At 40.1% G+C, this 26,125-nt stretch overlaps 1 protein-coding gene across 1 annotated transcript in view; it reads left to right on the top strand.

Annotated features, from left to right (window-relative positions):
* TTLL7 (tubulin tyrosine ligase like 7) overlaps positions 1-26,125 on the top strand; it is a 1,104,754-nt gene that overhangs the window by 271,114 nt on the left and 807,515 nt on the right. The window contains exon 4 of the mRNA XM_086936338.1: positions 13,257-13,443. Coding sequence (XP_086792464.1) covers positions 13,419-13,443 — 25 coding nt within the window. The 5' untranslated portion in view covers positions 13,257-13,418. The remainder of the gene's footprint in view (positions 1-13,256; positions 13,444-26,125) is intronic.

Raw genomic sequence — 26,125 nt, 5'->3', positions numbered from 1 at the left:
TCCCTGTCGCCATGGTGGGAGTCCCAAGGTAATTATAACAAGCCCTACATAGCATTAACAGCCATAGAGAAATCAATTGAAATTGTTAACTAATTCACATTGTTTTAATAGATCCAAACTTCGACCAATAAGAGACCAGTCCTTGAAGCACTCTTCCCCTGCAGGGCCACTATACCTAAGATTTCTTACCGCACATCGTGTGTGAGGGAGTCTTCTTGAGCTATGCTCAGTTCCTGTGCTCAGTCACCTTTTGACCTATTGCCTTCTTCCAGACGCAAAAAGAAACAATTGATGGACAGAATGCAGAAAATGTCATACATTCTCCCCAGTACAGAGATCTGGGCCTAACTCCTTCGTTTTTTTGCTCTCCATGCCATTCCAGTTTGGACCCAGCCATATGCAAATCAGTCTTGACCCTGTGCCCAAAGGGAACAGTCCACCCCGAACTGCCGGACCAGGTCTTCCCTGGACTGGAAACAAGCATACTAGGACTGGTTTGGGTTTTCAGCCCTCATCAGCCAGGATAGCTTGACTCCAGTGGCATGGAGAGCAGGGGACCCACGCCTGGGCATACCCGTCCCACTCCGGGTGACACATGCAAAAGAACAATTGATGGACAGAATGCAGAACAGTGTCATACATTCACCCCATTACAGAGATCTGGGCCTAAATCCATCGTTTTTTTGCTCACTATGCCATTCCAGTTTAGACCCAGCCATATGCAAATCAGTCCTGACCCTGCTCCCAATGGGAACAATGAATGATTTATTCAGCATTCCGTCCATCATTTGTTTACGTAGCACTTTTCCCCCTAAGTTGGATTGGTATGCCCAGACATGGGTCTCTTGCTCACTGTGCCACTGGAATCAAGCTAGCCTGGCTGATAAAGGGTAATACCCAGAAACCAGTCCCAGGATCCTTGTTTCCGGTCCAGGGAGAACCTGGCTTGGCAGTTTGGTCTGGACTGTTCCCATGAGGCACAGGTTGAAAACTGATTTGCCTATGGCTGGGTCTAAACTGGGGTGGCATGGTGAGCAAAAGAACGATGGATTTAACCCAGATCTCTTGACTGGGGGTGAATGTATGATTTATTCAGCATTCCGTCCATCATTTGTTTGCTTAGCACTTCTTCAAGAAGCAACACATTTCAACCTACAAGCAACTCTGAGGTACAATTGTCTTGTTTTCCTCACCTCCACACCATGTCAAAGGAATCTAAAAATAGGCTGTTCAGGCCTTGTAAGTATTGTGGAATGCCAAGACATTTTTCTGAGGATCCCCATAAGGTATGTTTATACTGCTTACATCCATATCATAAACTTAAAGAGTGAATACATTGCAGAACCTCTGCTGCTAAGACTATGAAGGATCACAAGGCAAGACTTCTCTGGCTCCAGAAGAAAAAGGCCTCTGATTCTGGATCTGATGATGAGGGACAGAGGGGGAAAAGGGTATAAATGACTACTCTACCTCATATGACAAGGACCCTAAGAAATCAAAGTCTCCTTCAAAGGACTGTGGGTCTGGAAAATTTATTAGTAAGGAAGTAAATCCAACTTCTTCTCACGGGAAGTCTTCCTCTTCATCATCAATGCCTGTGTTCCCTTGGAAGGACCCATCATTGGAAAATATCATCTCGTCGACAGATCTGTTGGTGACGGCTACTGTGTGAACAAGTACTTTGTTGACGACAAAATCACCCTCCATACCAGTGATGATGGTGGCTTTGGTAACCCTGACGATGGCAAATATATCATCCATATAGATTACAATATATTTTTCAGGCACATCAAGAAAATGATTGATGAGAACATGTCTGAAGGCTGTTACATAGCCTAAAAGGCATAACAATGCCCACATTGAGTGCAAATATTTCGACGTAAAGTAACTGTCAAAGGCATTCATCCATGAGAGATGCGAGTGCACACCCTTCTTGTAGTTGATCTATTCAGTTAATTGATAGTACAAAGTAATTATTTTTTACATTTATGTAATTGATGTCCTAATAGTTGAAATAATGGGGGCTTTGCAAAGTGGAATTCCTTACAAGCCTTTTTTGACAGACTGCATTCTGTGCATTTCAAATGAATAATATTTTCTCTCGATGTGAAAGCCACAGCCTATTCATGTGGAACCACATGTTGGGGGATATGTAGAATCTTGCAACTATATCCACATTGGGATGATTACACATTGGCTTCATCGGCATGAAAAACATCAAGATATTCCTGGTAATTAATGTAGTTCCGGTAGATATGACTATCCTTTTGGCAGCATTACACGTGCTACAGAATGCTACAGCTACATAATTAGAAACAAGTAAGTTACACAATTATTACGGAAATTGCAATGGCCTAATCAATAAGGGGTATTGAAATATACAGTTTATGTTACTCAGTCTGGCGGTCACATTTTAAGTTCAAAAAACAGGTGGATTGATTATGCTGAATTCTGAGCTTTATTGTTATTGTGTCTGTTTGATAATAGTGCCTTGGGCGATAGATGATCCTTCCATTGACTTAAATATAGTTCTCCTGTCTTTGTCTATGTACAAACAGCAACACCTTATTTTTCTCAGCAGTTGTTCTATAATTTGTGTGGGGCAACCCTGCCAATTTAATTAACACAGTCTAGCTATATCAAAACGCAATTCTGATACAATCATGGCTCAGCCTCTGGTAGCTACAGCGCAATCAGTACGCATTACAAGAAGTATGTGTTAAACTTAGGCCCTGGAATTGTAAAGTCAAAAAACACAACACAATAAAATTCCAAACCAATTTAGAAATATAGGGACGATATTTATGAGCAAAAAGAAGTCGAGATTATTAAAATAGAAAAGATATTCATTTTTAAAATTTGAAGGAAAAGAGCGGCCAGGAAAAAGTAAAGCAACATTGAAAAACAACAGCTCTCACAGTTCCAGTCGAAGGCTGCGGCTGTCGAGGGTTTCTTGGAGTTGGGTACGTCATCATCAAGCTCCCAGTGAAGCTGTTGTTTTTGGCACCAAAGGGCAGGAATGGGACAAAGCTGGTCAGATAGATCTTCAGCCTCTCCCCTGTCCAAAGTTTACCTTCAGACTTAGTAACATTTTTTGTTCTCGGAATGCTCAGCTGGGCAAGTCTAGAAGCTGTAACTTTGCGGGGCTCCAGGGGCAGGATACCTTGACTGCAAAATCCAGCTAAAACCGTTTTCAGTGGGGCAAGCAGTTCCTAGCTTGATGAACCTGGTTTTCATGCTGTCTTGGGTACAACCTTTCTGAACAAGCATCAGGACATTTTTTCATTTCTACAGCGGTGGAAACAATGATTAGGACCCACTTTATTCAACTGCTGGGAAAGTTCCTTCTGGTGAACCCCCAGCTTCCAAAGGAAGACTCCTAGGCACCGGGTCTCCCATCAGCACAGTCTCCTGTAGGGTCCAGCCGTCTGAGGTCAGTTGGGCCCTCTTGGAGTCAGGAGTCCTTCTGCTTTATGTGCCAATGAAACAGGCAACCAGGAGGCTAGCCATCTTCCCCTTAGAGAGTAGTTCCATTCCCTGGATGCCAGTAGCAGTGTGGACCCCTTGAGTGAGACTTCTTCTTTCAGCAGGAGCCAGTAGTCTTTCTTGTTTATGCCAGCATTGCCCTCTTCTTCAGGTGTAGTATTCCCAGGTCCAAATATGGTGGCGGTGGTGAAGTGCCACACTTCTCCTTTGCAGTAGCAAGCTGTTACTGTCCACTCCCATACAGCTAAGTGGTCAGCTGTTAACAACACTGGGTCCTTCCTGTGCGAAGAGGCAGGCCATTGTCTTCTGAGCCATGTCTGTAAACTCTTCCAGAAAATAATTCACATTCCAGCTCGGAGGTGTGATGAGTGGCTGAACTGGTTTGAAGGTGGTTATGACTCAGGCAGAATAGAGTACACTTTATAATAATTTTCCACTTAATTAATCAAAAATATGATTTCACATTTAAATCGGGTTTTGAAATTTAGGTGGGAAAAAACGTTGTCAGCTTTCTAGAATTTTCCCAGGTCGAGAGGTAGAACTAAATATTGTAGTTATATTTATGTCCATTTATAGATTAGTCTCTTTAAGGGTACAGTTTTTATATATATATATATATATATATTACGCAATTGTTTGTAGGCTTTACTTCATCGCACTTTTCATAGCCCTGTGTTATTGCTTTGACTTTAAACTGCGTGCCAGCCAGAGCATCTGGCAGCCTTTTTTTTGTCATATATTTGATTGGTGTAAATGCATCTTGTAGCCTACAGATTACATTTAACTCCCATGCCATTGCTTCATTTTCAGTGCCATCTACTAAGGCCGTACAGGAAAGCTACGTTACCAAATTGGGCGAGACTAGTTTTATAGATACTATTTTAGAGCCAGAGCATACGAACTGTGTCACTGAATATCAGTGTCACAGTACACATATAGTCCTAATATCAGCAGACTAGGGTACAGGAAAATTTAATAAATCTGGGGAGAACATGGAAAAAGTATGAATTTTCTAAGTATCTACTTACAATGATCAAATCAGATTTTTTTCAAAGGCCTATAACATAACACTCTGCATAGTCTATATTCTTGATTTTTCTGTTGTCATCGACAATAGGTTTTGGAGAAACCATCCCATTAAGGCATCTGTTCTGGTCCTTGTGTACTGCAGCAGTTTCCTAATGTTATATTGCACTATTTAGTAGCTCCATTGTAGTTCCAATTACCACATCTGTGTGTTACTGTCCGCCTGGCTCCGATTAATCTGCATCCAGATGTACCAAGACACCAACACACTGTATCTGTGTCTCAACTTCCAAGCAAGGAGTCCACCATCTCCCACTGGGTGTGCAGTCCTTCTGGAATGCAATGCAGAATCTAGTTGGGGTGCAGTTCTTCAATTAAAATAAATGTAATATATTTTATTCATCTAAAGGACTAGCCATAAAAGAAACATGCAATGAATAAAACATGCAAAAGAACAAAGCGCATCTGGCATAGCAGCATAATAGAAATACAACCCAAAACAACATTCAATAGTCAATAAAGTGCATATAACATAGCACAGTGAGGATGAAGCAATCCAATCAAAATCCATCAGCTGCTACTTTCGTTCAGGTGCCCTAGTCGTCACCAACCATAGACATGTAACAGAAGCTTAAAAACAATGGCCAAGACATGAGGTACTCAATTACTTCACAAAACAACATCCTTAAAACAGAATTCTAAGATGTAATACCTGCTAAAGATCTCACCATGGGTGCACTTGTTATCTAGTGCTCATAGCTTCTAGCTTCTGTCAGTGTTTCTCTTGTGAGATATCCTCTGAATGCCAGGGTCCTATCATAGTTCTAACATTATTAAGATTTTACAAACATATTTTCTCTGATCCTCCATCCTCCAGCAGACATGCCACCATCAACAACATCTGCCATGGGGACTTCTTTTTATATATTATACCTTCACCTCGCTCATTATGACCTCCACTCTGAAAGCAACTATTTAGACCACCTCTTTTATTACCTTACTCACGGATCTTCCAAGTTCCTAGATCGCTCAATTGGCCAGTGTACTAGGTCACCACCATTCATATGACTATGCCTTGTTGCAATGGACATCCTAAATCAACTGACATTCAAACAAGAACCTTTTAAGAACTTCCAAAGCAAAATAACCAATATCCCTCCTCAGCATCCCAGACTCATTTATAGAAGCCCCCAACTCTTCGCTTCGGACACCCATCATGGCTCTACAAAGTTTTCCTGGTCAACATAAATAAAACTTAAAATGTCCACAACAGCAAACATAAATGAAAAGCTCAACAACAGCCAAAGTTAAATCAAACTATTTGAAAAATTACGGAGTCACAATCAATTTTTTTTCATAATGCCCAAAAACAGTCAAAGCTAAATACAAACTTGATATCATCCAGTATTGGGGTATCTTTCATAGATTCACATGCTTCAATCATTCCCTGTCGAAGTGGGAGTCGCACAGTAATTTAAATGAAGCAGTAATTAAAGAACTTCCATAGGCTATCATGGTGGCATCCATGCACTTAAAAGCCTATCTACCTCCTTTTCTAAAAAAGGACCACATTTTTTATAGGGATTGCTTGTCAGTAACCAGCACCATATAGAACCTTCCCAATATAGGCTGAATCCCTCAGATTGTCATTGTATGTCGAGTGTAAAGGAAGTATCCCGGAGCTCTGCTCAGTTCTTCAACATTTCTCTCAGATAAGTCTCACTTTTCTTACTGGACAATGTCTGATAGGAAAGGACTTTTTTGCCCTTGTAAATCCTGTGGGAAGAAAAGGGTTCATCTTGATGATGCCCACAAGGATTGCATCTATTGCCTCTATCCTCATCATGAGGCAAAACAATGTAAAATTTGCCGCACCTTTTCATATAAGACTCTTAGAGATAGAGAGGGCAGACTTTTGTTGTGGCTGAAGAAGACTCAAGGAGCGTCTTCTGATGAGGAGAGCAACACTTCCTCTAAATCCCATAAGAGGCCCAGGTCGCCTGAGAGTCAGCCTGAGGAGGTCAAGAAACAACCTAAAACCTCTCATCTGACTAAAGGCTCATTAGAGCTAGTCTTGTCACATCATTCTGGGACTTCTAAGGCAAAACTGGAATCTTCAGGACCTTCCAGGCATAAATCCAGCCACAGATCCTGGTCGGTGTCAGTTTCACCATCGATTCCTGTTTTTTCAGCAATGCTGATGACGACTACTCTCTCATCGTCAAGACCATCGATGGTGCCTATGACATCGACGGCGAGCATCAACGCCTGATATCGTCGACACTATCCTTACCATCGACGAAGACCTCAGCGACGAGGATGCCATCATCGACGCCAGCAGCGACGCTACCATCACCGATGATGGCTCCACTGTCGACGAAGATTCCACCGTTGACGAAGGCTCCACCGTCGACCAGCACACTGTTGATAGCTCCGATGACGACATTGACGATGATTTTGCCGTAAACAAGAAAATCAGGGTCGCTCCACCGTTGATCAGCACACCGTCAATGGCTTCTCTAACGACATCGACGACAATTTTGCCATCAACAAGAAAATCGCTGTGGCCTGGATTCTAATCGCCAGGCAATATTTTGCCTTTACTACCTGGTCATCTTCTAGACACAGAGGAAACGGATGAGGATGGTCCTTTTAGGACTGCTCATAGTCCTTCTGAACTTAATGGCGTGTCAGGAGGAGGATGAGCACTATTATGATGAGGAGCAGTACTACCAACACTATCCAGTTCCTCCTACACAATATCAGCATTTTAGATATTATTTTGATCCACCAAGGCAAGAACCTGCTCAATTACTTTCTTATTTAACCCCTTGGACGCTAAGGGAATTCAGCTCATTTAATGAGATTTCCATTGAAATGAATGGGCAGTGCATGACAAGTTACCCTTGTCATTAGCATCCAAGTGGTTAATACAAGACTTACAGGCCATTCTCACAGACTACAGAAAAAGGTTCTGCTCTAAGAGGAACACATTACTGTACTGCTGCCTCCATCTGCACAACCTGTAGCACCACTTACACCAATACTGCCTCCTCCTGCTATTCCTAGGATGATGCCACGTCCCATCATCCCTGTTCCTCCTAGAGAAGATCCATCCTCTCCTGAAGAAGTGCCTGAAGAGGGAGAGATTCACGATCCTCTTCCACCCAATGATGAATGGGATAACTATATTATACCTTCACCATCCCCCCCTCCTTGTCGTCCTTCTAGCTCACCTCCAGAGGACATTGGAGGTTTTCATAATCTGATGGACAGGGCAACATCCAGATTTTATCTGTCCACAAAAGTCAAGCAATCAGATTGTTTCTGTCCAGAAGTGCAATCAAATATACTGGGCATGTCGTACGATGGAGACAGTCTACTTGGAAAACAGCTGTTTTCTCCAGGCAAGGCTCACACAGGAAACTAACATCATAAGCACGTGACTCAGGTCGCAAGCAATGACCAAATCAGGGTATCAGCTACTACTCCCCCCCCAAACGATGCAAATGTTCCTAGTCATATCCATCAATGGCGCAATATTACAATGGAAAGATTGTCTTGAGTCTCATATCTTATGGCCACACTCTGGAATTCATCCAGCGCCCACCAAACACTCCACCCAGGGGCTCGCACCCCCCTTGTCTTCACTTACTCAAATAGGAAGTGAAGATTATGCTACTTAAAGGGGCAATAGAGAAGGTTCCAGTAGCACAAAGAAGAAAAGGCTTTTACTCCAGCTTCTTCCTGATGCTTACGAAATCGAGAGAGTAGAGACCTATTTTAGACCTCAGACCACTGAAAAAAATCCTAAATTATCAGACCTTCAGAATGGTTATACTCTCCGACATCCTTTGGTGCCTCAACAGCGGGAACTACATGACATTGCTGGATTTAGAGGATGCTTATATCCATGTTCCTATATACCCCAAACATAGAAACCTCCTCCAATTTACAGTGGCTGGTACCTACTATCAGTTCTGAGTCCTACCTTTTGGCCTCAAATCTGCTTGCAGATTTTCACAAAGTTTCTGGCCCCAGTGGCAGCCGCCTTGGGAACCAGGGTCACCAAGTATTTCCATATATGGACAATTGGCTCCTGAAAGTTCCTTCGGCTTGTCTAGAGGCTGCAGCTACAAGAGATTGCATGCATCTGTTCCACAAATTAGGCCTTTCTATAAACCAACGAAAATCATCATTTTTTTCAAGTCAGACAATGACGTTATTAGGGGCCGACTTGGACACCATTCAGGAAAAAGCTTTCCTTTCACAAGAACGGCAGGACCGGTTGCAAACCTTGGTTCTCAGACTATCAAAAAGAAAGAGCACTTCTGTGATGACATACAAATGTCTACTGTGCATGGTCTCCTTAGCAATTGGCCTAGTACCACTAGCTCTTCTTCACATGAGGCCTTTGCAAGGAGAACTCCAATGTCAATGGATTCAAAGTACGGATCTACTGGATAGCTATCACTGCACGCAAGAGAGAGGCGTTCAAATGGTGGACTTTGAAGTCACACCTCTCTCAGGGCCTCTCCTGTCTGTCTTTGATCTCGAAATTTATAGTCACCACCAATGCTTCCATGGAAGGTTGGGGAGGTCATCTTCAAGACCTTCAGATTCAGGGAAAATGGTCCTCATCCCAGCTTCAGATGCATATCAACAGGCAGGAGTTGAAGGCTATTTTTTCCCTCCCTGCAGGCTTTCCCCCCTCGGATAAAAGGTCCATCAGTTTTGGTCAGTACGGACAATACCACAAGCATGTTTTATGTCAACAAACAAGGAGTAACTACATCTCTTACTCTCTCTCAGGATGCCCAGCAGCTCTGGAGCGGGCTCACATTTCACGGGATATCCTTATCAGCGGAACATGTTCCGGGGCTTCGGAATACTCTGGCAGACACCCTCAGCAGGACTAAAGACAACTTCCACGAGTGGGAGCTCGAACAAGACCAACTTGACAGGATTTTTTCACATTGGGGGAAACCAGCGCTGGACCTGTGTGCGACCCACACCAATTCCAAATGCCAGTTCTTCGCAAGCAGATTCCCTCTCCCAAACTCTGGGGGGAATGCCCTTTCAATACATTGGTCAGGAATATATGCTTACGCCTTTCCTCCCATTCCACTCATACTTAATGTCCTTACGGAAATGAAAATGGAGCACTGCCGCCTTCTTCCGATAGCCCCCAGATGGCTCAGATAGCACTGGTACATGGAGCTTCTCCTCCTCTTGGAAGCCCAGCCCATCCGTTTGCTACCAACACTAACTGTTGACCAGGAACCAAGGTCAGTTGTGTCATCTGGAACCAGCATCTCTTCATTTGGATGCGTGGCTCCTGAATTCTTTGAATTTAAGGATTTGACTATTGCGCAATAGTGCAAAGACCTTATCGCCAGATTTCGTGCGGATAGCACCAACAAGAGGTACGGACTGAAATGGAAGCAATTTTTCCTTTGGTATCTGCAACGCAAGGTACATCTGTAGCTCTCTGCTCCAGAGCAAATCCTACTATGCATACTGTTTTAGGCAAAATTTGAGCTGGCATACATATCAATTAAGGTTCATCTGGCAGCTATCTTTAGAAATAGGTGGTCCCCGAAACGTCTATCTCTCTGCTCTATCAGAGTTGTACAGCAATTCATGAAATGACTGTTTCGTACTTATCCACGTGTTCAAGCTACACCCCCTGAGTGGCACTTAAATGTACTCCTATCACAATTTATGAAGCAATTATTTGAGCAAATCCACAGGGCAGACATGAAGTACCTGATGTGGAAAGTTGCTCTCTTGCTCAACCTAATATCAACTAGAAGGGTTAGAAAAATACAAGCTTTCACCATAAAACATCCTTTCTTTTGTTTTACAGATGAAATGGTTATCCTCAGGACGAATCCCAAATTCATCCATAAGGTTCCTTTGCAGTTCAAACTTAAACAAACCTGTAATTCTCAGGACTCTCTTCCCGGATCCTTCTACACTTGTGGAACAAACACTACACACTCTAGACATCAAGAGGTGTCTTAAATTCTCCCTGCAAAAGACTAAGTCTATCCGCATGACAGATCAATTTTTCGTAGCCTGTGGACAAGGATGTCAGGGCACTGCGGTTTCTAAAGCTACCATTGCAAGTTTGATAGCAGCCACAATTCAGTTTTGACATGATAAGGCAGGCAAACCTTTGTCAAGGGCACTGAAAGTGCACTTCATAAGAGCAGTCTCTTCATCTGCTGTCATGTTCGCCACTGGAATAAATCTGCAAAGCTGCGACGTGGAAAACAACGCATACCTTCCTGCAGCCCTACAGCCTGGAGTCGCCACAGTGTGCTGAGGCAGCCATGGTAGAGGCAGTACTACGTCATTTTTTTCAGTAAGGTGAGTCTTTTTATTTAGAGGAGTTCTTTTCTGTTGTCGGTATTAATCTCCATTTGAAAATGTATCTTTATTGGTTATTAAAGTCAGTATAATTGTTTAAGCTGTTAATAGAGTTGTTTATTTCACATGTCAATTTCCTTTACATGCATTTATTTTTATGCCAACACTTTCACAAGACACTCCTTATGTGAATATATTTTGAAATATTATTGACACTACCCACCATCCACTAAGGGTGCTTACTGATTTTACATTACTGCTTGCTATTCTGATTCAAGCATCTGAATCTATGAAAGATACCCCAAAACTGGATAAGAAATAAGTTACTTACCTGTAACTGCAGTTATCTAGTATTGATATCTTTCATAGATTCACATGCAACCCACCCTCCTCCCCGCAGAGGCCTCACTTACACTCCAGTATTACAATCCACACACTATTAAATGCATGGTTGCCTCCATGATAGCCTATAGAAGTTCTTTAATTTCGGCTTTATTTATATTACCGTGGGACTCCCACTTCGACGCGGGGGATGATTCAAGAAAGATATCAATACTGATAACTGCAGTTACAGGTAAGTATCTTATTTCTTACCCAATGAAAGGACTTTATTGACCTTTAAACTATCCTCTAATCCAACAAACGGAAAAAGTTCTTCAATGCAGTCCATTACTGAGTCATATCCCTGCCCAATACCTCAGTCACTTCATCAAAAAGATTGACTAATTAAACACATCATTGACATTACCAATATTACTTCTGACAAGTCCCCATCTGTTCCTGATAGACACAAATGAAACGTTACTTAGATGATTACATAAATGTCTTCGTATCACTACTTAACTCAACTTCACACCATTGCCACCATCATCATCATTGTCAAATATCTAGCCACTGAATCGCTTAAACCCTTGCTTTACATTGTCAATCCCTCCCTCACCATAAATACATTTCCTATGTTGCTCAGAATAGGCCACATTCTGGCCCATCTAAATAAATTTAATCTCAGTGCAGGTTTGCTTTCAAACTAAGACCCTCCCACCCCTGCAGAATATGTAACAAGGTACTGCAGGCTCTCTGACTGGACATTTCCTTCGGTAAGTCAAGAGGGAATTGAAACTCTGCCTCTCCAGGCAACTTCTTTCTCAGTCCATCTGAACCTAAGTGGTTAGTGCAGGACGATCCTGTGGGTCAACCTCACCCCTCCCCGTAACCTCCCATAAGCCCTTAATCTGTGAGCCATTTGGGGAGAGCCTGAGACCAATTGTGTGTTTTGTTTACAAGAGGGGATTCTTTCTCATCCCATTGACTCTCAGTGTGCGCAATACCCACCTTACTGTAATTGTTTATTGAGTGTGAAGTCTCTCGAGAAGAAAAGGCACACCGATCTGCAAATAGGTATATACTGTCTATGTAACATATTGTGAAACTTGCTAAGATTGCACAAAAAGCCCACCTTCTTTGCAGCCCCTACTGTTTCTCTGACATTGCAGTCATCATTAGGGATCTTAATGACAATATTTATTAAGTGACCACAGCAAGAACTGTCCCATCCCACATACCAAAGCTGCTTTGCTGCTTGTTGCTGCCCCGACCAGCTTAAGCAAGCCTTTTACTTCTGGTGCAGTGACAGGCGAAAGTCACTGCTCCACATTATTCTCAACACATCTTTGGTGACCAATTCCACAGAGCGGCCAGACTTTCCAATGCCAGTGCTAGAGTATGGAAACAACAATAGGCTCAAATGGGCAATTTTACATGATTATAATTGCGAATATTAAAAGTTTAAAGCCAGGCATATTAGTGTTGCCAGTGCTCGGCATAGAAATAGAGCAGTAGTGGCTGCTACAGGACGGAGGAGCCGCCACTGAAATAGAGCTGTAAAGTAAAAGGCAAAAAAATTATGATAAAACCACTTCAAAGGGGTGTTCATTCATGATTGCTAGATTTTCTGTTAATCGTGCATTAATTGCTATAGGCTGGGACATTTCATTAGAAGTGTGAATTTGTCATTTTTCCCAACCAAATTATGCCTCATTTCAACTTTCCTGTTTTTAAAAGCGTGCTGTTTACCCACTGTGTACTATTACTCTCTTTCAGTTGGATATTTTGTTTCTGGTTTTCATTATTTAACTGCAACATTTGAGTAAATGTGTTAGTGAAAACAATTAATGCTACATCGACTTATTTTCTCAGTTTCACAAACCTCCAGGAAGTTTCTCTCGTAGTACATTTTGGGTGCATTTTTATTTTGACAAAGTCTCAAAGTTTATATTAGAAAACCTTTGCTGCATGACTTGAAAGATTAATGCATCTATTGTACAAACCTCTGTTTTCTCGGAAGTCAGTTTTCCTATTGTCTTTTTCAGATACTGCAGTGGAAAGGCATCCACAGGTCTGTCAGAGATTGAAACATGTTTCCCAGTGAGATGTTTTGACAAAGGGATCGAGCAAATTTGCATTTGGACTCTTTTATTTCCAAGCAGTGTACATAAAATTGGCACGGTGCTAATGCACCTCTTACAAGCATAATGCCATCACTGCCTAATGAACAAGGTATGCTACTTTTCCAGTTAATACATTCTCTGTTTCAGCATGCTTTTTTCATATTTATTAACACAAATTAGATATATGGATTTTATATATCACCTTTATGTAGTCATATCAGTATACTTATAATAAGCTTGAAATAATGGATTAAAACGACTATGACATGAGTTTTTTTTTCACTAAATCACAATGGTTAGTGCACATTGTTTTAATCTTTTCCGAGGAAATGTTTGCAATTCTTTAATACTTAAATAACGAACAAAAGGCTTTCTATATTTGCAAAGGATCTAACCTTGTACTTTTGACAATGAAAAGGCTCCATGATACTTACTACTACTAACACACACTAGCATAATCATTAGGTCTGGCTTGCATTTTAAGTTATAAGCTAGAAACTTTGGCTGCCTTTGCCAATACCTGATAGCAGTAAACACAGGTACATTATGAGAAAGGGCTGGCAGAGTTACTGAAAAGCATTAAAAAAGAAACACTAGCCATACTAGCCATAGATTATTAAACTATTAATAATAAATATACACAAGGAATTGAATCAGTGATCATACATATATTGCTTTTAGTATTGTTTAAGGATTAATTGTTTATAAGTAGTCCATTCAAACCTTGAGCCTAAAGATATTTGAAAAACATAGCAACACAAGTTGGAAGGCAATTATATTGAAAGACATACAAAGAACAAATATAAATGACATAACTCAAAAAGCTGGTATTTAAATGACTGTCAAGATATATACATTACATTAGTACAAATATGAAAGCTTAGTATCCTACAAAACCAAATCACAGAAAAACATGTCATTTCTTTTCTGTGGTTTGTTATATCAATTCAGTTGATGCGGTCTCTGGGGTGACCTTTTCCACTATATTCTTAAGGGAAATGTTTTGTTTGGCACACACACTCCACCTTGCTTAATACCACTGACGCCTTTTGACCTCCTTCGGGTGCGACATGCAAATTACTTTGAAGTCATCATCAGTATGTAATATTCTAGAAAGGGATACTATAATATAATCAGCGGTATGTTTGTATTGTTTAGATGTGGGTCCAGAGAAGATATACCAAGTAAGGGTATCTAGTCCATTCCTAAAATTCATCCTGGTATTCATGGTATTTGTATGCTATGGACAAAAGGCTATACAATTATAAATGTAAATGTCCATGCATTGCATGTCCCATCACACACCACAGGTTCTAAAACAATTAGTTGCGCCCTATTTTAAAAGTCTTAATCGCAAGGCACTTTCGATTGAAAGAAAAAGTCTGTAATCAGGTAAAAATGTGTCATTAGCGAAGAGTTTCAAGTACCCCATACATTCAGAGGATTATTTATTTTCCTTGTTAATTCTATGTTGCACACTAACATGTATAAGTTGTGAAGAGTGGCAGGGCAGACTGACGCTTTTTCTCCCAGGCATCTGAAGCAACCTTGCTTCCTGTTACTGATCTAATAAAGAGACGCAAGTCAATCAGGTACGAGGTGCTTGAGTCTGATGCAATGGTTACTCACTGGAATCTTAGGAAATGTAGTGTGGAGGTTCACCTGCTATGATGTTCACGTTTTTTTTTTTGACTACGTCTTGGTGCAGGTACAAGAGTCCAGAATGTTTCATTTCCTCTTTTTGAATCAAGTGAGCATTAATCTTTCTAAAGAGTGGCACCAAGAGAAGACTTGCAGTCTGCCACAGAAACTTGTTCATGTTGGTGTACTATTTTGTAGGCAGTTTCTAATGAGGCTTACGGTGCAATATACAACGTTTTAGTGTTGCAGTTGGTGAATTCAGACTGTCTTTTGATTTACTTTTTGTATGTCAATTCTTCCCCTTCTATGGTACTGTCAGTCCCTGTAAAATTCCCACATTTGTGGAGGCCTTTTGCAGGTAGGAGCTCAGCATGTTGTGCTGATTGGATGGAGATCCTTGTATATCAGTATTGGAATGTACCAGGATATCTCTAAAGTTTTGAATTATTTATAATGCAAACACGGGTTGATCTTTTAATTGATCAAAGCAGAAAAGTAGGTGCCAGTAACTTGTAATGACTTTTTAAATTGGTGTTTTTGTTAATAAATGTAACACAGACCATCCTATCTAGTTCTTTACTTTATTTAGGTTCTATAAGATACTCTCTTGGTGTGTACCAACAGCTCTTTTGTAAAGATTATTTGGATATTTTCTCTCCCTCAATTTACTGAGTAACATATCTTTGTTCTTGAAGCAATACCCCTCCTCCTGAAATAATTTCTCCAAATGTGCAGGAATTGACTGAAGCTGAGGATATTCTTAGGTTTCTATGGAGGCCACTAGTGTAGTACAGAAAAGTAATTCTATCCAGTGCCTTAGTATACAGCGTAGTATATTTTCGATCTTCTTTTTTGTATAATCAAATCCAGGAAATTATTATGCTCAGTGTTCTGTCATTCAACCATTCCACAAAGTTGTGGAGCCCTGCTTCGTCTCCATTTCTTATCATGAAAACATTGTCTATGAATGTCTTCCATGTGGGTATGTGGTCTTTAAACAGAATATTACAGTTTTTCCATTTTCGTACTTGGCCCTGAACATTATGGCCATCTCTGGAGCAAATGGACATCCCATGGCAGTACCCTTCATCTGTGTAAAGAACTTTTGGTTGAAGTAGAAAAAATAATGTTTAAGCATATCTATGCTAGTTCCAGGATAAACTTTGTGGGAACATCATGAGGTCTGGCTCTCCTTTCCAGGAGACATTCCAACGCTTTGATCACTGCATCTTGGAGTTTATTCGTATACAGACTGACTATATCCAATGTCAACAATAATTCTTCTCTTGTCTCAAATTCCTTTTGTTCAATTTTGTTCAAAATAACCATTGGGTATATTAAATAGCTGAGATTTTGTGCATTCATCGGTTTAAGGATACACCAACATATTTAGCTAGTGTCTCTAACTGGGTGTTTACCCCAGATATTATTAGGTGACCTTGTGGATATAGGTGGTCCTTGTGGATCTTCAGTACGATACATATTACTAGTGTTCTGGGAGTATTGTTAATGAGGAAAACCTTTTTGTTATCTGTTACCCATCCCCTATTTATACCTGCTTCTACAGCCTTTTTAATTTCTTCCTTAATAGTGCGTGAGGGTTCCCCTGTTATTCTTCTGTAGTGTGCTTCATGTTTAAGGTGATTGATAACCTAACTCTCCTAGACATCACAGTCCATTAAAACAACAACCTAGCCTTTATTGGCTGGTTTAATGATTATATTGTCTTCCGCTTTCAAGCGTTAAAGCATTCTCAGTCGTTGATGGTTGTTCTTGAAATATTTATTTTTCTAGTCATTATTATCCAATTACCTCAGCATGGTTTTTCAGAATGTTAGAACCTCCGTAGGGATGTTACTTGCTGGTGGATAAAAGTTAGAGGTTTTTCTTTTAACCTGGGAAAGGTTTGAAGGAGGTTTCATCCTTGTTGGCAAAGAATATTCTTATATTCTATATATATTTTTTTTAAAGAATATTCTTAGACATATTGTGTTATTGGTACACCTTGTTCAAGCAAATTTATCTTTGCTTTATCCAATGGTCTTTTTGAGAGGTTGTATACAGAGACTAGATCTTTTTTCCCCATCTGTAGCTCTGCCTTCTTATCCATATCTTTCCCGTTCCTTGATGGTGTTTTTCGACCTTTTTCCCTTGCCTCTCCCCTAGCCTCTTCTTAAAAATAGACCTCTGTGTTGACCCTTGAGGCTGCTTGTTGCCGGTTCTGTATCACTTTCATTTTTTAAGTAAAATAAACTGTCAGAGAAATTTATGAATTGCGTCTCCTCTGCCCTTGATAGTGGGGTAGTATCTTTGTGTTTTCCTGGTTGTTATAGTGATCTTTTCTATAGTATGAATACACCTTTTCATGTGAATATTTTCCAATATCCTGTTGGAGTATTTTTTGTGTGAAGTATTCTGTGTTAGTTTTGAAATAATGTATCTCCTTGTTAATACGGGAAAATAATGTTTTTGAGTCCGAAATGGCTCAATATGTTTGAATCACTTCCTCCAGTTCTTTTATCAGTTCCAATTCTTTTTTACTTCTTTTCTCGGCTGTTTTGATTGAGAGGAACACCAAATTTCTGGAGCAATTTGTTCCATTGGGACAGAATTCACCCAGGTACACCGGGTCATAAATAAAGATAACCTTTACATTTTTCAATTGCTGGTTCCAAGTGTAGGTGTTCTAGAAGGACTTTACCATGCAAGGTTGTGCAAATTTGCTTCCTCTTTAGTCCTGACAATTTTTTCTGCCTCTGCTTGTTGGATACTGGCTCCTTTTCATTCATCCACTGAGAACGATGAACAGTAGCATTGATGTGATTGCAGGATGATAATCTGCAGCCATCCTGAAAGCTGCCAGTCCCAAGATGCATGCCAGTATTGGACTGGTTTGTTGACCACTCTGTCACACTGGCACTGACAAATAATCCGGCTTTGAAGGACCAGTGTTTTTAGTTCTGCCATGGCTCATGAGACCAAAGAGAACAACCTACACACTGGTCCTTTCAAGCCAGTTCATTTAGCAGTGTAACAGTGACACAGTACCCAACAAGTCAGTCCAACATGGATGAATACCTGGAGTCTGATTGTGACCATAGAGATGTATACACAGAATGGTATTGTCTGTGCGGGATCCATATTGCAGAAATCAGGACGTGATAAGGATCCGTTAAAACAACAATTGGGAAAGCACCAGAGAGCAACATTACTTTTTATTATTGTATCTGTAACACTTTAAATGTTCTATACATATTTGCACTTTGAGACACAGAGGTATAACATGATTTGTCCAGAATCGCATAAACGTTGGTGATAAACAGGGATTAGATTGGAGAAGTCTGGGATGAGAAGTCACCCACCAAGCTACTAGACCATATCTACTCATTTATCAACTTCAGCTGAAAAAATAATTGGTGGATCTGTGATTGGTATTATGCAAAGAGGAATTCATTATAATTGTATGAGGCACAAATCATGCACCTGTGTCCAACTGAGGTATATTCACTTTCAGAGTTGAATACACATTTACTATAAAAAGCTTCTGCTCCCTCTTTTGGCTTAGAATTGCTTGAATTTTAACACCTAAAAGGAGGCAAGAGTTAAAATAGCCAATTCAAGTTGGAGTATATGTGAACGTTCAGACAAAAAAGAAAAAGTGTTAGAGAACCTAAACATTTGTTTCACTTTCACTAAGCCTTGGTTAATGAGAGTATAAAGATACTTGATCTTCACCCATTCATTAGTGGATATTTACCTAGAAACCTTTGAGGAAAACATAGCTGCATGCAGTCCTTCTTAATACAACCAATAATGACACAGAAAGACAGCATAAAAGGACATATTACTTTAATACCTGATATTGTATTAATGAAAGGGATGGAAAATACCTGATTTGTACACCCAAACATAACATTTAAAAACCTCAATCCAGAAGCATAGCTCTGATTTATTCATATTTGCCCTTTCTGATGGCCTCACAGATCTTGAAGAAGATCTTTTGATTACAGTTTAGCTGCCTAGTTCTACCCACATATTAATATAGATTTTAATTTCTCTTGTATCACTGTCTGTGCAATCTCTACACTTCTCAGAATGAATGAATGAAAGATGAATGTCACATACATTGCACACAATGATGTGTAAATGAGGTTGGAGAACATAAATAATTATGTAACTTTAGCTCTAATACTTCAAACATTCTCTCCCAGAAGTAAAGCAATAAAAGACAATCTTGCATTCTAGCATTTGCATTTCCTGAGGTCATTCTGCTATTCCAGCATATCTTATCGTTCCCTTAGCCTACATTAAACATTTCAACCAGTATCCAGTAAATGTGCAAGAGAGCCTTCTGAACAAGACTTAAATTGGGCAACAAATACCATAATGCTACTGTTCTGCAAGTCAATTCCCACTTGGATTTTGTAAAAAAATAATTCTTCCTCCTACCCATTCTTGATTTTGCTCATTATGCCCTTTGTCATATCATGAAGATGTTTGTAGCTAACACTAATCAAATTAGACCGTATGTTCCCTCATTGCGGGTGGGCCTACGATTACACCTGTTACCGCACATCTCTGCATTATGCATTTCACGTCTTTTTTTATCGCTCCTAGTAGAGAGCGGATGCAATTAAAAAAATGCATCTTAAGCAGGCCAAATGTGCTTGGATTTACAGAGAGAAAAATGCCCGGTACTTGACAGAATTTATCAATGCGATATTTATTGCTTCAGTAACTGGGTCGCTCATAGTGAGTACTTTTGTCTTTTTATGCAGCATTTTTGGATTACCAGCAACCTCTCTTGCCAAACCTGAATATCTTTAAATTGTAGTGTTTGAAGTTTTAGGCTCATAGAGAGAAAGGCCACCATTTCATATGATTTTTGACAGAGCTTCTACAATGCCCACAAAATCTAACTAGCACTGGTAAATTGTTTTTTTTGAGGAATTCTATCCTCTTTGTTAACTTAATACAAGAAAGTCTTCATTATACAGGAAATTATGTGATATTTGTGCAGCATCTCCATTGACAACAAGTAAAAACTTGAAAATGCTTGTTTGCTACTATAATAAAATTGGAATGAGAAAAATGAAAGAATAAAGAGTATGAAAAGAAAACACCCTATAGGAAAGCATTGTGAAAATTATCCCAATTTTACGTTACAGTGACTGCAAAACAACGTGAAAATATATCTAACTGTCCTTCAAATGGTTCTCTGGTTTCTGGGTGCTTTCTGGGGCTGACTGATGAGTGAATGCGAGCAAACTAATTATAGTGGTTAATCTCACTGAAGACTTTTACCTTCACACATGATGATATGTTTGGAGATTCAAGATCTTCAGTGCATCAACCATAAAAGCTGTAGGTGGAAGCATCATTATTGGATGAATTGAGTAAGCATTCACATTTTAACCTTTAACTTTTTGCCTAAATCTCAGAGCAGGTAAAACCTTTAGGTTGAGACCACCAAGATTATATCATTTTCAAGTAGGCTTAGATGATTACCCCAGTCCTTGAGGGTTATTGTAGTGCATTAACGTTAAAGAATAGAAATCCTCTCTGCAGGGCTTTAGTATTTTCCAACTTCAGGAGGGGTCCACTAAGTCCAATTTGAGTACCACAAGAAATGTCTTGTTTCAGTTATCTTCAGACAGGCAACATATTACTCTATTCTGGACGTGCCACAAAAACCAAGCCTCAGAAATTATGTTTCATTGGGGAAGCTGAACAAATGTCCAATTCCAATTGCTTCATTGAAATTCTACTAGGAAAATAATAGTGTCTTCTCTCCTGCGACTGTCTGCATCCTTCAAACACAGGCAGGGAGTTTTACCTATATCAGGACATTGACTCCATGAACGCTCTTCATCAATAGGGGACCAGAGCAAAGTGCTTCAACAGAAGCATTACGTAGAGAGTGCTCCAGTTCTCACCAGTACTCTGACAGGCAGGAGGGTAAAAATTATTTAGCATCGGGCGGGTTTCTCTCATCCTGTATGAGGCAAACTCTATACATGGAGTGGGACAAGCAATGTTATTTTACAGGTCAAGCCAGCCATTCATTAATATTGAAGTCTAACAAACTAAAGTGCCTAATAGTTTCCAGATGTTTGGGGTTCAAAATAATGCACTATGTTATGGCATAAAAGTTGTCCAAAGTTCCATTAACCCAAAAAGATTAATCCCTTTTTCAAGTGTGGCTGCGTGGGGCACTAGCCTGCCTGCCAACTCAATCCAGCCTACCAACTTTATCTAGCTGGACTTTAAAGGAAAGAGCCTTCTTTGAACAAACACATAGATGGCCCCTGTTCTTGATCCAGGTACCTTTTTTAAATACATAAGATACCAGATCAATATATTCAAATACCAGTGTCCCTCTTGACAGACCCAGGTGTTTCATCTTCCCCTTCTGGCATTGTGCAGGCAGACCTTGGAATTGGCAGCTGAATGTGGTGGGATCACTGATAGACATTTGCATGCCTTTTGCAGTGCATTTAATATGAACTGATGCAGAATAGATTTCATAGTTCATAACTTCCACACTGATCTTTCAATGGTGACGATCACATGCTCTGTTTTTGAAGTAATTAAATCTAACATACCCATCACTCCTACTTCATATATCTGTACACTGTCCCTGCACACTGTACAAAATCCCTTTGTGTTTTTCTACTTTCTATATGACTTGAGCCAAATGCTCCCAAAAATATAAAGAAATAATAGTGAAACAGGACAATCCTATCCAGTTTCCTTTTCCACCTAGGGGCAAAATGGCATCTGCCTAATGTTGTCCCCGCGTCCTCTACTTGCTTAGAATTGGTGGCCAGAATAGTGGATGGTGGATCCGGGGCAGAAGGAAGTTTCAGCTTTCCTCTGCTAATGCTTAAATAAGAGCATTCAATTTCCTTTAATAATGCTGTTTCTTCCCATTCATTGAGTGGAAGCATCTCTAAAACATTAAACCATAATGAATGGAAGAAGGCACCCTTATTAAGTTCCCATTTCACCCTTGAAGCTTCAGGCTAGTCTCTTTCCGGTGACTACTTTAATACACTGACAGTTCTTCTCAGAACTTCTCAGCCAGTTTAGAGAGCATTCAAGAAAAATTACTACCTTAGCAAAAACGTTTTCTTCATTGACTATTAATGGTGCTGTGAGCCGCATATTATTCCGTGAAACATGAATTATAGCAATATTCTTTTTGCTATCAGTATGCCCCATAATAAAACCAGTTTGATTATGGTTAGGAAGGCCTTTGTTCGGTTCACCTATTTCTTTGTTCAATAATCGATACAAAATATTAATATTAAAATTAAGAAATGAAACAAGGCTTGACTTCTTGCATAGCTCCAGGTTTCTGTCTGTATTCTGGCGCACAATCCGTAATAAACAAGATCTACTTAGTACTTTTATTAAACAGCAAATAGCAAAAAAAAATTTTGTGGCAAACGTTGATGCTATTCTGCGTGGAATCTACTATACCTGGTGCATGCCTTCTTTTCTCAAACTTTTAACAACACCTTCAATTTTCAGTTTCTTTACTGCTTCACTCAGAGGTTTGGGATATTCGTCTCTTTAAAAGGGTATTTCTGCATCCGAGACCAAACTATCTTTGCTGGCTCAATCAGTTGAAATTTAAGACTCATGTACACTATTGCAAAAATCATAAAATCAAATAATTCATGCCAGTTGTTGAATATTTTATTTTGCTAGTTACACTGCCTCCTTATATGGTTTATTCCAATCTTTTGCAACCTGTATACAAACAACTTACCATTTAATTCAGTATATTTGCAGTGTTTTCATCGTAATGAACTTAGCATATTTAGCTCTTTTAATTTTTTTTTTAAAACAGAATTTATATTTCATGTTAATTGCAGGTTCAAACGTTTCCCATTTTTCTTTTAGATTGAAATGTTGCTGTAATTTAATATTGATCTTCAGTCAGATGATCATTTTCAGTATTTCTTTTTTTTTGCTGAGCCATACCTTATTAGTCTCAAATATAGTAAATAGGAACTTTAATGGTTTCCAAAACTGTCTACGTCTTGGTGGACTACCTATAGCTACATCCTGAAAGTGTCCTATTTCTCCCACAGTATGCTACTGACAAACCTTTTTTTTTCATAAATCACGCATAAAAGTCTTGGTAGAATGTCAAACTATTAACTACAATACCAAACTGTTTTTGAATCGTTGTTTCCCTTAATGATATGGACTCCACTCCTCCATATGTTTCAGAAACTGTTGCCTATATAGTAGTCAATTTACTCCAAGCACTTGTTAGCAAAACACATTCATATAATTAAATATGAAAGAGATGTGATATTGATTATACATTATACCTTTTCAAGAATTAAACAAAAAGCAAAACAAACCATCAATGTTCAATCTGCAATGCGTTAAAGTACCTCACATTCCAGTTTTAGATGAGACCCAGGAATGATGCTTTCAATACTTTATTCCATTTCCTGCAAAGAGTTATTGCTATGTATCCTTGTCGATGTAGGTCCATGGTCTTCCTGGCACTTGTAATCTATGCATCAAAGGAGATTACTCTTTCAACATTGAATCCACTGACTGTTTACACCCTCACTAGGCGACTTCCTTATAACTGCTCTCATGACCACCAGTGCGCCATCTTATTCTACTGTTCCCATGCTTCATGTGAGGCACACACTAAGCTGTGTCATTCCTGACCTGTCCACTCCAGTCCAGGTCAGAGCTGCAATGGTTCTTCCTTCCAGGAAGTGACAGATACTCTGACCCTTTAGCTACCTGTGCTAACAGGCGCACTTGTCACGCATGCCTACAGAATCTCAGTGCTCAAGGGTATCTTGCTTGTGCGAACAGAATGAATCGCTTTTTGTGACATTTCACCCAAATTTGGAGTCACTATATATCCACCAGTTTCACAATATAGACTTATCCTTTGATATGGAGATTAGATGTGCTTTCGTGTGTAAATAGGATGGGGAACGTTCTAGTGACGAAAAGCTATGCAAATATGCTACTGTCACAATATTCCCAGGTTGGGAGAATCACAACTTCATTACAACATCTGACATTGAAGCAATCCATACTTTGGATTTTACATGTTTCTATTTGTTAATTGTGAGAAAGTTCTGCAGCAAATGCCTGTGTCCCAAAATAAGCTGCCGTACTTTGAAAAACTAATAATAAACCTCACCTCTGGCCTTCTAGACAGTTTTATTTGTAGCAGGATTGTGGACAGACGATTACCTGTTGTTGACATTAGGACATTCCATGCACTGGGCGAGCTGAATGTCCAAAACAGGCTGCCTACTGGCGTTCAGAGGCTTGGGGTTTGTTTAGCTTCTTTCACTCTGTTATTACCATTGATATGAATAGTGGTATCAGCTGATTCCATCTATGTATTAATACATGTCTCCAATTTTACATCCACTTGTTGGTGCATTTATGAACAGCAAGTATTCTTTGGCGTTTTTTAAGGTATCTTTACATTTTTTCCAAAAGTATTCCCACATTATTCTTGAGTACCGAACAAGTCAGTCAGTGTACACATGTGCCTGCTCTGAAAATATTTGCGTACTATAAATTAACATTCTGTGTTTGAGGTCATCGATGCTGGTATGTTATGTTTTTTAGGTCTCGGGTGTAGCGTTGCAGTGCGCAGCACTTCTCGCGCAGTGCGAGAACTCTTGAACGGGCTTCAGAAAGCTAACCACACACTCGTAAGTGTGGTTTTGCTTTTGAGGCCCGCCATTGGCTTTAGCGTGCTTTTTAAAAAAAAGTAAGACACGCAAGTGGGCAAAGGCGGGCGCATGTCCCCGCCTTTGCTCCGCCCATTCCTTCTGGTGTCTAGGATGCGCTGATGCGCGTCCTAGACACCGACAGGCTCCCTCGCCCCCGCACCACTAGTTTCGGTTTACGCCCTCGTTTTGCTTGTTAACACTTTTTTATAACAGACCCTGAGGCGGAGAAAGACAGACAGGACAATTAATGTTTTCTACCAGATCTCCAAAGAAATCAATAATCTGACAATCTGTGTAAACTGTTCTGATGCCTCTTGAATATTCCGGGTACAAAGACAAACAAACTGGTCTCCCCAGGACAGATTAACCTCAGAGCCTTGAGACAGATGTCAACCTTTGTTTGTATTAATATTTGTCTATGTCTTTCTCTTCATCTTATATATTTATCTTCGTTTATGACTGAATCCATCAATGCACCTATATCTCTACCAGCCTGCCTGTTTATTCTTCCGCCTATGTCTGTGCACAAGGCCACCTGCTGCACTACAAAACACAAAATATATAAAAAATAAATAAATGCGCAGCACGACTAAAATACGGTTTAGTTTAAAAGAAATTAGGATTTACTATATTTCAGTTTGGCCTCCTTTGTTGTGTTTGATATGAGCAGAGAGGCCTCAGTACTAAGCATTGTTTTTTTATTGGGGAAGTTACTCTTTGTACAAACATTACCACGAAGAACCAATCTACCCAGATAGTAACGCAGTTTGCCTCGAAGTTAGAACAAACTTTAGCCTACGCTGAAACCACAAGAGAAACAAACTGATAACATGTCACCTTAGTCGTAAGGGTTGTCACAACTGTATGTTTTTTGTACTACCACACTTGGAGACAGAGCACAGCACGCAGTGCGTATGGCACATAACACACTTAACCACAATGTGTCACTTGTGCACCTCACGGGTCCAGCAATCTATTTTCACAATACAACACCGGTGCACCTACCTTCTTAGTGTGCAGAGTTGTACAGCAAATCTAACAAAACAGAGAACAAAGATGCTGGACAGAGAATGCACTTGGTGTTGCAATAACCCAACTCTGTAATGCTAACTCGATCTACAGGAGGCCCCAGCAGGCTACCGTCTCTGCTTATTCTTTCTTATGGTTTCTCGCTGCTAATTCCACTGGGTTTCAACTTTCAGGTAGCCCCCCCTTCAGGGGTGGCAGGGTGGTTTTCAGACAGCAGCTGTCAGGGCTCAAAGACCCTCACATCCTCATCTGGGAGGGATTTCTACAGTCCAAAGTGAGAAGTGCAGTCTGAGTTTTAATTTGGAACTAGTTATTAAATGTCTGTTTTTGTGGAGGCTGCAAGCTACAGCCCCCTCCCTCCCCCCGACCCTCCTGCACCAG

This window comes from Lissotriton vulgaris, chromosome 1_1 (assembly GCF_964263255.1).
Source record: "Lissotriton vulgaris chromosome 1_1, aLisVul1.2, whole genome shotgun sequence".
Lineage (NCBI taxonomy): Eukaryota > Metazoa > Chordata > Amphibia > Caudata > Salamandridae > Lissotriton > Lissotriton vulgaris.
This window is presented reverse-complemented; position numbering and strand designations above follow the sequence as displayed.